At 31.9% G+C, this 11,358-nt stretch overlaps 2 protein-coding genes across 2 annotated transcripts in view; both read right to left on the reverse strand.

Annotated features, from left to right (window-relative positions):
- LOAG_17125 (hypothetical protein) overlaps window positions 1–6,987 on the reverse strand; it is a gene marked incomplete at both ends in the record, with an annotated part of 9,201 nt that extends 2,214 nt beyond the window's left edge. The window contains 15 exons of the mRNA XM_020449783.1: window positions 182–345; window positions 576–696; window positions 896–1,065; window positions 1,367–1,447; window positions 1,669–1,805; window positions 2,098–2,312; window positions 2,753–2,878; window positions 3,090–3,208; window positions 3,921–4,106; window positions 4,530–4,705; window positions 4,819–5,003; window positions 5,402–5,620; window positions 6,161–6,309; window positions 6,672–6,771; window positions 6,913–6,987. Coding sequence (XP_020306641.1) covers window positions 182–345; window positions 576–696; window positions 896–1,065; window positions 1,367–1,447; window positions 1,669–1,805; window positions 2,098–2,312; window positions 2,753–2,878; window positions 3,090–3,208; window positions 3,921–4,106; window positions 4,530–4,705; window positions 4,819–5,003; window positions 5,402–5,620; window positions 6,161–6,309; window positions 6,672–6,771; window positions 6,913–6,987 — 2,223 coding nt within the window. The remainder of the gene's footprint in view (window positions 1–181; window positions 346–575; window positions 697–895; window positions 1,066–1,366; window positions 1,448–1,668; window positions 1,806–2,097; window positions 2,313–2,752; window positions 2,879–3,089; window positions 3,209–3,920; window positions 4,107–4,529; window positions 4,706–4,818; window positions 5,004–5,401; window positions 5,621–6,160; window positions 6,310–6,671; window positions 6,772–6,912) is intronic.
- Window positions 6,988–8,298: 1,311 nt separating this feature from the next.
- Window positions 8,299–11,170, reverse strand: LOAG_08963 (hypothetical protein; the record flags this gene model as incomplete). The annotated part of the gene is made up of 7 exons (XM_003144493.1): window positions 8,299–8,409; window positions 8,663–8,769; window positions 9,397–9,520; window positions 9,636–9,799; window positions 10,191–10,423; window positions 10,631–10,762; window positions 11,007–11,170. 7 exons carry the CDS (start codon window positions 11,168–11,170, stop codon window positions 8,299–8,301), a joined length of 1,035 nt encoding a protein of 344 aa, XP_003144541.1.
- Between the last annotated feature and the right edge of the window lie 188 nt (window positions 11,171–11,358).

Genomic DNA, 11,358 nt, shown 5'->3' on the forward strand with positions numbered 1-11,358 from the left:
ATTATTATTATTATTATTATTACTATTATTATTATTATTATTATTATTAAGCCAAATTATACGTGTTTGCACAACTATTAAAATTTACAGCTGTTGGAAAAATCATGTTATATGCATTTTCCACTTTTATATCTTTAACACACAGAGAACCAACAAAGATCTCCTCTAAAAACTGACTAACATTTAAAGAAGAAAGACGAGCTTCTTTATCACGGACATGAAGATCAGCGCTGGTTACTCGAGTCCTCAGTGCTTTACGTTCAGTTTCTTTTGCTCGAAGGCTCTCCTCCTGTGAAACCAGAAGCTGCCGTGAACTTGAAAGACGTGATTCCAAGAGCCGTTTATCTTGAAAAATTTGAAATTATTTCTCTAATTCTTTGAATTTACATGTGATGTAAATTGCAAAAATCACATTTCTTCACATTTCTAGAATCACATGAAATCACATTTTTTTCCCTCTCTTCATCTGAATCGATGTAAAAATCACATTTCTTCACATCTCTAGAATCACATGAAATCACACTTCTTTTTCCCCTCTTCATCTGAAAATCCACATTCTCATCAGACAAGTTTACCTTCTTCGAGGTCGACTAGCTTCTGTTCCAACAAGTGGATTTTATCTAGACATTTCCGATTTTCCTCTGACATCCATTCTTTGTCAGCTTTCAAGCGAACAAGGATGGTTGATTCATCAGCCTGCACGAGGTAATTAAATCCAGCAATTATCATCATTATTAAATCATTTCTCGGAAAAAATTTTATAATAAAAGTAACCAAATGTGGAACCACGAAAGTTGAGCCTAAAATCTGAATTTGCTAGAAGTACTGTGAAGAAATTCAATACTGAAATAAAATTTTTTACAAGTATAACTAGTTATAAGCAATAAATTGGTACCCTGGCCTTTTCAAGCTCGTCAATGCGATTCTTCAAATGTTGAAACGTTATTTCAACGGATGAACTTATATCCAAACTGCCGGGATAAATCGATTCGATGCCAGAGTTTAAATCGAAGCGTACATGAGGAGTAAAAGACGCTGAACTGCTGCGACGTAGGGATCCTTCACCTTAATGCTTCAAGACTAATTCATCTCTTTGAATTTCATCAAAATGGCATTTAATAAGGTGATAAGGTATAAAAATTCCAAATTTAAAATTCCCAAAAAATTTAAAACGCTTCATTACTAGTCCTGTGCTGAATGATATAGTCTATTTCTAATAAAAATTGATGCAATATACACAAATAAAATGAGATGTGCACGAATCAAATAAATCGTCCGACGTTAGAGAATCATAGTTGCTATGTACCTTATTAACTTATAGATATAAACTTATAGATGCCATTCCACAAATAATTAGCTGATTTACCTGATCGTGAGAGATTTCGACTTATAGTTTTTGTATCCATTTCTGAAACACACGATCGAAATCTTGGTAGATTACGAGCTTCTGCAAATGAGATCAAATACTTAAAAATTAAATATATTAATTACTTTTTAAATAATATAACCAAGATCTCCATCCGTCACTACAAAATTTTGTGGTCCTCACGGAATTTTGAGAAAAACGATATTGAAAATTCATAAGTTTATTACATGAACAAAGCCGAATGTAAGTGTCTGGTATGTTGCCGAAAATAAATGATAATATTTGTTGGAAATTGAACTTACTTGCAAAACTTAATGCTCTTTTAGCACTATTTTCAAAATGTGCCACCTTTTTTACCAGCTCTTTTCGCAACATTTCAGATTCTGCTAATTTCTGTTCAACGTTCATTCGTTTTGAATCTTCAGTAGCCAATAGATTTCTGCATAGAATAAAATAAAAATTAAATAATTCAAAAGGTCTTCAAAGAAACCTTTCTTGACCGAAATTACCAAATCATCCCTTGCATTGCACCATTTGATAATGATTTCGCTGTAATAATCTCTGCTAATTATGTATCTGCTGCTAAATCACGATCCTTAAAGAAGGTTTAGGTCGCAGAATGTGCTCCTGATATGGGCAAAACGAATTTCCCCACTATAAACATTATTTAAATAAAAAATAGTATGATAAAAACAATTATGAGTGAAATAAAGAAAATAAAAAGAATTTACCTCAAATTTCTTACTTCATTAACAATACTTTCCTTTTGACGTATAGCTTCAAGACGACCTTTTTCTGTAGCCTTATAGTTTCCTACCATATCACTTAATGCTTGTTGATTTGTTGCTATTTTTTGCTCCAAAACACAACGTGTATGGGTTAGATCACGTGACAGTTTTTCATTTTCAGCTTGCAAAGCTGCTATCATTTTTTCGGTTTCATAGCTCTGTTGAAAATTTGAGGTTACTGAAGATAAATAAATGGATTTTTTACTGAGATCATTAAAAATAAATAAATGAATTTCTTCTTGAAACCACTAAAAACAAATAAATGGATTTCTTCTTGAAATCACAGAATCATTAATAAATGTTTTTTTCTAAGAAAGTATGAATAGCTCCACAAAGATTGCAGAGTTAGTCGAATTAAATAAATGCTTAACTAAATAAACAAATAAATACAAAAGTATCGACGTTGCATTTACTTTTTCTATTCAATCCAAGTTGAAAAATGGTGACTGAACAAATCCCTTTTCTTGAAAATGCAGTTATTATTAAATGAAATGAACAGGCTGTAATGCATAAACCTAGCAGGCATTAAAAATTTCTATTCACTATACAGCTTCAAAGTCTTCATACCAACGGTCTAGGGAATATAATTTTTAAAAACCTTTTGCCTTTCTTCTTCCAATTCTTCTGTCGTCCGCTTTTGTGTGTTTTCAGACTGTTTGAATACAATTGTCAAGGTTGATAAATCGCTTGTTTTCTCTGATAACGCTACTTCCAGCTTCTTATTCTGAAACGCCCCCGGAAAGATTTCATTCTTAAATTTGCTTAAATTCTAAAGATTGCTTAATAAATAATAAGTTGAAGAATTGAATGCGTCAGCTACCGTCAGATGTATGCATGTTTTAGCATAACTATTCGGATTCTAGGACTAAATCGCACCACTATTATCATAACCATATCTTTCGTATGTGATCACATCTAATTTTAAAATTGTTTACCTCATCTTCCAACTGGTTCAAATCGTTTGATAACTTTTTTATTTGCTTCTCCTCATCTTGCAGTTTGCTTTTCATTATTACAATCTCTTTTTGTAAAACCTCTTCGTTACTTTTCATTTCTGAAATGGAAAAATTAAAGTTCGCACAGGACTATGGAAAATGACTCCCACATGGCTATTAATTAAAAGAATTCAACTTATTCCAAGCAAGTTTCGATTTATTATATCAGCTTTGTTTGGTTAAGCACACAGTGAATTAAATATGAACAAGTAGGTACAAGCTTTTGTGTGGTGCAGATTAGTGTAATCCGAACAGGATTTGATATGTAGTCTTCTACAAGTCAAAATATGTCAGTTAGCCAGTCATTAGTCCACAATTTCTTGAGAAAAAAGATTATGCAAGGAAGTTCGTTTTGGAAAATCATTAACTAGGAAGATGTCGTAATTACAAATTGTGAGCTTTTTTGCTGAAAACACAAATACATTATATCGATCCAAAAATAAAATGTGGAACCAAGCAAATTATATATTTCTGTAGTGAAGTCAGAAGTTTTCAAAACCGATCTTTCTGAGATTCCACAAGTAAAAAACAAAAATTTTCGCCATTGAGATACAAGCTAGACTTCGTCGTAGTCGTAATAGTCTGATAAATTATTTGGAGGAATAAAAATAAAATAATGCTTTCTAAATTATAATAAGTTGTATTGAAAACACTCAAGTCAATAATTTTATTTTAAAAAAAAGTGAAATTTCCAAAAATTTTACTTCAAAGACTTCAAATCAATTTTTTTAAGTCGACAAAATAAAGTGAAGATTTAGACCAAAATTATACCTTCGACTTGAATGCAGGCTTCTCGCAATAAGACTTTCAATTCATCTCGTTGTGTTTTCAGATCATTTTTTTCCCGTTCGCGATCCGCAAGGTTGCTTTTGAGAACAGCTTCTTCATTCATGCGTAACGAAATTCGGCTCTCTATTTGTTTCAGTTCATTTTCAGCCGTCGATAAATTTTGTGTTTCTTGAAAAGTTTTATTACTAAACAGATAACCAGCGCCATCTTATAATGAATTTTTCGGATTGAAAAAATGTTAATAGTCTTTTGAGGGTATTGTATTAGCAGTGGAAGTAATAAGTTGATGATAATGACAGCAAGAAACAAATAATTAAAAGTATTACTTGACTTTCATCACCAAATCACTTACTGCTCTTACATATAATCGAAAACTTCCATCATACCAGTTATTGTTGCTATATCATCATATTATATTCATATTACCTATCATAGCATCATAAATGTAGTTACTTATTAAGCATTTATTTACTTACTACTCTGTCCTATAGGGTAATCAAATCACTTAAACTGTTTTATTATTTATTTGATTTTTAAATCTTTTCTAGCAGGTTAAGTAATATGGCAAAAGAATAAAAAACATCCAATTACTTTTATCTAAACGGCTTTCAACAGACTGAAGCGTCTTTTCTAATTTCAAACATTTTGTTTGTAAATTTTCAATACTGTAACGTGCTTTCACAAGCTCGTCATCTTTCAACCTTATTTTCTGCTCCCATTTGTGGCGATCTTGATCCAATTTCTCCAGTTCCATCTTCATTTCTTCGCTAAAAAACCTTTAACTTTGAAACCTTCAAGACATAGCCAAAAGTGTATAAACCTAAATATTTTGTCCAACCATTTCCTACTAATCGGATCAAACTACCTCAAAATTACTTACTCTTTCCTGCTTATTTCGGACTGCGTCAATTTGACGGTATCTTTTTCACGATCAATGAGCAAATTTAAATCCACTATTTCTCGCCTCAAATTGGACTCTGCTTCTCGACTTTGCTGGAGTTTATTATTTAACATTTTCATATTAGTCTCCATTTCCAATACTTTCGAATTGTACGAACTGTCTTTCTACAGAAAAAAAATTAGGTACACATATTTTCTCATCTAATAAGGAACTAAAATAGCCATAAAAAGAAACAGTGTGCGCCTATTTCTGATGGAAGAAACTACTTTATATAAATTTCAGGGAAAAAAATTAAATTTAATACAAACTCTGGCAAAGATAAAAACAAGAACTCAATATATCTTAAATATAAAATTTCTTAGTTATCCCACATTTCCTCTAGAACACAGAAGGGGGACTGTAGAATAATTTGGCAAAAAAATTCAAAGGCATATGAATTCAAAGGCATATTGACCAGCAATCCAGAAAAGTTAACATATTATATCCTTTACCTTTCAGCCATTGCGTACATGAAATACACTTCAAATTGCTAATCTTTTTTTCCTGACAAAACAAGGCTAACCTCAGTAAGGATTTTTTCCCATTCCGTAGTTTCCTCAACATATCGTTCTTTAATAGCATCTAGTTGTTCCTGTAACGAAGTCATTTCTTTTTCACATCGTTCTTTTTCCTCGTCCAATTGAATACGCAAGTTTTCTTTTTCAAGCATTACATTTTCATACCGCAAAGAAAGTTCTCGCGTTTTTTCTTCGGCTCCGGCTAGCGATTTCTCCAAATATTCCTGTGACAAAAACTTTTGATTTGAGTAAAATTTGACTTTCAAATCAGCACTTTCATATTGAATACGAAGATACACTACAATTTGACCACTGGTTTGGATAAAACTTCAAATTATTCCAGCTTTGATTCAGAATGATTAAATTCAATTCAACTTAAACCTGATATATCTACATTTCATATCGATTTGGACTTGGTAGCTCAAAATATTCGTTTTAATTTACTGATCAACTCGTGACACTTTTTAATGCTACCTGTTACAACCATTTGAGTAAGCATCGATGTGCATTAAGTGCTTAAGATATGCGATTATGGTATTTGCTTCAGAGCACAAAAAAATTTTTGGTACCGTAAATAGAGTGACAACTCGGAAAGAGAAATCACAGCTTATTTGATCCGTGTCAGTTAAAGATACTGAATTACATGTCAATTAAAGATGCAGCTATTCATGTAAGACAAGACGTATTCAGAAACTGCGATATTATAAATTTACGGAAATTTATGGTTGAGTCAATCTTTTTTTATTATTTCTTGAAAATTTTACCTTTTTTTTACGCAAAGCAAATACTATATCGTCGTAATTCTCCATTTCGCTTTTCTTTTGGATGAAAATTTTTTTTTCTATTTCGCTATATTCACGATGTATACGCTTCAACTCCTCATCATGCTCTGATTTAATTCTGTCATTGATTTCTGGAAAGAGAAAAGGAACTAAAACTGAAAATTAAAGTATTCTAGATGATTTATTAATACCAGAACATTCATTTTCCTGATCCACAAGCGGCTTCTTGGAAAGGCACTATTTAATATTATCCCATTTGAGAGTACAATAAAAATTAGTTGGTTCACTTCAAGTAGTACTGGAAGCTAACAAATTTTTTTTAGTATAGTGTCGATAAAGTTTATATTCAGGAAATCATTTTCATCCCAACAGTAAAATCTAAACAATTAATCCTTTCGCAAAACAACTGATGATTTCGGATATGAATGAAATCATTGCTCGAATAAATTACTAAATTACGAACCAATCTACAATCATATCTTTACAAACTAACCATTTAGTCGGGCTATTTCAAATTGTGAATCAGCTAATGCCTGTGATGCTTCCCGCTCTTTCACTTTGTATTGTTCCAAAACATCATGAAGTACTGTTCCCTGCAGTCCAGAAGAAAAGTGAGCTTTTACAAAACCATAATCAAATCATCAGTAACTTTATGATCCATATGGTTGCCTGATAATCATTGTTATTACTTTAAACTACAATCAGGAGCTAGATCATATTTGAAATTCTGTTACCTGGGTGGTGTGACTTTCAATGCATTTTTCTAAATCTGTAATCTTTTTCTCCAGTTCAATCGTAGTGTTAGACATTCGACCAAGCTCATCTTTTAAATCTGAATGTTCTCTGAAATAGAAAACTTTCGGATAATTTTTAGATTGATGGAATTACTGTTATTTTTAAAGTCTGTTAACAAGCTTTTGATGAATTACAAGAGTGGAAACGACAAGATAAAAGAATAACATCTGGAATAATAAACATTAATGCAAGAGTTTGATATCCTGGAAAACCCTACGCTACATCCTTAGAACTCAAATATTTATTTAATGTTGCGACCATAAATTTGTCGGGGAGAATTTCACTTGATACAAAATAACTAAGTTAAGATTCATCTTTTATGTTTCGGAAAGCTATGTCATACCTTCAAGGTCCCTATAAAGTATTTCATTGTGGATTCGCAACGACCAAAGAAATTTTCTCAACGATTATGTCAAATAAAATATTTGAAGAAAGAGTTCAACTTCCAGGAATTGTCACAACAAGCTAATGTTACATTGAAGATAGTCCATAGTATGCTGAATTCAATAACACTTATGTGCTATTGAATTCGTCAGCATACCATTACGACAATTTGTAGCAGAGAAATAGTTGAAAAAGCACTCTAGCAAATATTACAATGAGGCAATTAGAACAATACTGTGATAGCGATTGCTATTAGTAAAACTCAAATGTGACACATATTTGAAAGCAAAAACAAAAGAACAGTTAAGGTAATGACTAAGTGAAACAAACGACAAATAATAAAGTAGTGCAACATAGTGGGAATTGTAAATAATAAATTCTGTTCCTTTTTTCTACAGCTAATTTAAAATTCCTTCACTTCTCCTTTCATTTTTTATTTTTGATGCATACTTTAACATATACATACAAAAAAAAAAAACTAATTTTGTGTACTACATGTGCAACAAAAGGCGCATCATTTATCACTTTTTTAATTTATCTTTCTCCCAACAATTACAAATTAATTATTACCTACGTATATAGATAGCTCACTATATGGTTCCCTGCAATCCAACTTATGGTTAGGGGATTACTGAAATGGGGAAATTTTGGAAAAAATAATCATATAGTAACTCAAAGCAGACTCCTGGAAAAAATTCGGAATCAAGCGAATGTGTAATCCTGACAAACCCAAAACAATTTCAATTTGTACTATATGATGCTTGATTTCGAAGCGAATGTGTAATCCTGACAAACCCAAACCCAAAACAATTTCAATTTCATAATAAAAATGAATTAGAACTAGTGCAGATTAATCCCAACTAGACAACGGATAAAATTGCAGAATCTATGGACTCATACTTCCTGTTTTTGTTTACAAGAGAATTTTGAATGATATTACTTCAAGAGTTTTGTTTTTCTTGATCGAGTGCCAAAATCTTCCCAGCACTTTGTTCCAATTCTTCTTTTCTCATCGCCTGTTCTACCTTAGTATTAAGAATTTGCTCATTTGTCTGAAAAAAAAGAAAGTTGATAGAATTAATATATCCATCATATACTTTGCCATTATTTGAATCGTCTGCCTATATGGTGCACCTAGCTCCGAATATCGGCTTAGTGAAAGATTTCATCTTTTAAGGCAATTTATTCACTGGTTGAGCTAAATATGGTTTTGTTATGCAATACTTTAAGTTCAAACAAATGCATTTGTCCCAATCGAAAATTAATTAGTGAAAAAACTGAAAACATAAAAAAAGTCAACAAAACCGAATCAATTTTAAGTTCATAGTCTGTCACTGTTTTCTCCAGTAAGAAAATTTTCTGATCACGATCTTCCAGTTGCATCGTAATTTCAGAAATTTTTGTAGTAGCATCTAAAATGGTAGAAAAGCAACCATAGAAAAACAGCTTTGTTAAGTATACTTCAACATACTAGCTTCATTATGATAAAGGGAATTGGAATAGATAAAGAGATCTTTTAATTTGATTAAGGAATCTTTAAATTAGTTAGTTTAATACTTCATTTCATTAGCAGCATTTCAGTCAGATGGTTAGAATACTGAAAATTTAAATTATTTATACTCTAAATCCATAATATTTTTCTGCTAGTCTCAGTGATCTTTTGCGATGAGAGCTTTTGCGCTTTTGCTAAGTTCCCATTTGGAATCATACCACAAGATAAATTTATGCCAAATTTGCTAAATTTCAGCAATAATCACTTCTAACTTCAGGTTCATTAATTCAGTTTCAAGCTAACGGACTAATGTTCGAGAATGAGAGAAGTTAAGGATCCATTAGAGATTTTTGCAAGGAGTAGCATCAATTTACCCACATTTAGAACTGTGTCCCAATCTTTATTTTTAGTAGTGCAGTTCATAGATTCTCCACGAGTTGGATCTAATCAACTGCAGATACTGTCTATTGCATCAAAAGGACGAATTCAGCCATTTGATAACACCTGTTATTATCTTTTGATATATTCAAAGTATTAATAAACACACTTTCCAAAGCTTCTTCATTCTGCTCCAATACATTCTTGTTTTCCATAATATTAACGCGCAATGTATTGATATCTGCCAACAAAGAGGTATTCTTAGTTACCAAAATTGACTTTTCATTTTGAAGCTAAAAAAATATTTGTAAACTGAATTCATTAAATAAATGATCGACCAAGTACTTTTTGTTACAAAGCAGTATTACTACGATGTACTTTTATTTGTAATGGCTACATTAAACTTACTTTTCCCAAAATTTCATCCTTCTGTTTTGCTTCCAATTCTAAATCGTCAATATTTCGTTGCAATTCTATGATACGTATATCTTTCGCATCATTTGCAATCTTATTATCTCTGTTTTCATCGCGTAGGTTCCGCAATGCTAACTGATGTTCGAGGATAATATTTTCTAAAAATTTGCAATAATTCCCAAGTTACAATCATCTCTAACAAAAATGAACACTATTTTATATTATATTTCATCATATTGAGTCATTTCCAATAGAAAACATAGAATTCTGTAGAATCCGATCCAGGCAAACACTGTGAAAGCATAATTAGATAAGTGAGATGTTACTACTATAATGGCCATATTGGCCATTAAAACATAGTGACTTAAACTACAAACGGTTTAATGTTGAACAAAATTTTTAGTTTTTAATAATGGATTAATATTACAAAAACTGCGTTTGTTCTCCTATTCGAATTTGTGTACTAGTTCATTAACAAGTAGAAAATGAAAGAAAAACATCGAAGTTGAAGAAATGTGTTGAATTGAAGTGGCAAGAACTGTCACTAACCTCCTTCAGCCATTCGACGATGCTCTGCCATACAATCAGCTTGAGCATTTCGAAGCTGATCCCGAAGTTCTTCTATTTCATTTCTGGACTTTTCGAGTTCATTCTTTAAGGCCAAGAGTCTTTGGGTATTATCGGTATCGCGTTCTTCCAGCTCATCTTCAAAATATTTTCGACGCTCAGCAAGTTCTTCTCGTTGCTTTATGAATATTTCATTTAACGTTTCCTGATGATTGCTGTAATCGAACTATGTTAAATAATAATAAAATGAAAATAACGCAGCATAATGAGTACTATTACAAGGACGTATTTTACAAACCGTAAACAAGTGGTGACTTCACCCAGAATAGAGATGAAGCAAATCGATTTCCCGGACCCAGGAAAGAAAGAAAAAACCCCCAAACCTTTTGAAGCTAAATAATAATTTACAAACGGCGACCTACACATTGAGTGAGTGAATTTCATTCTGAAGTTGTTCAATTGCCTTTTGCGTCTCATTTTTCTCAGCATCTAAGCGTTCAAATCGTTCATTCAAGCGTCGGAATTTCCGTTCAATTTCTTCTTTATCTCGTCGTCTGAAATTTCAGCATGTGCAGCATGCATGAGGTGTTATTTTGATAAATCTATCCCATCCACAGTTTCCAGCTAGTAAGCCATATTTGCCCTAGCCAAGATTGAAGTCAGAAATGTAATCCCCATATCAAGTTCAGCCAAAATTCTATAAAAATATCGCTTCTTATCATATTTTCCAATTAATCGAAGAAACATCAGATCAGGAAGCTTATATTAAAAATCCTTCCAACGAAATATTAAATTGACATTTTATCATTCTCTTTCTTGAGACCCACGAATTCTTCATCATTCTTTCTCCGTGATTCTTCCATAAGGGTTAGCTGATTTTCACGTTCAGATAGTTTGTCCTGGTATTCGCTACACTTTCTTTTATAATCTCTAATTTCATTGCTTTTGTCTTGCAATGCCATACGCACCAAACGAATCGTATTGAAGTAGACTAAGGAACTATCTGAAAGAGTGATTTTTCTTCTCAAGCAGCAGTAATGGGAACACTAAATGAGTTATGGTATTATGCTGCTTATCTTACCACTCCATAATTCCTGTCAGGAAAACTCCGAAAATCATAATGCAAATTTTCTGCCGGATTATGGAAATT

This window comes from Loa loa (genome assembly GCF_000183805.2).
Source record: "Loa loa unplaced genomic scaffold supercont3.42, whole genome shotgun sequence".
NCBI classification, from domain to species: Eukaryota; Metazoa; Nematoda; class Chromadorea; order Rhabditida; family Onchocercidae; genus Loa; species Loa loa.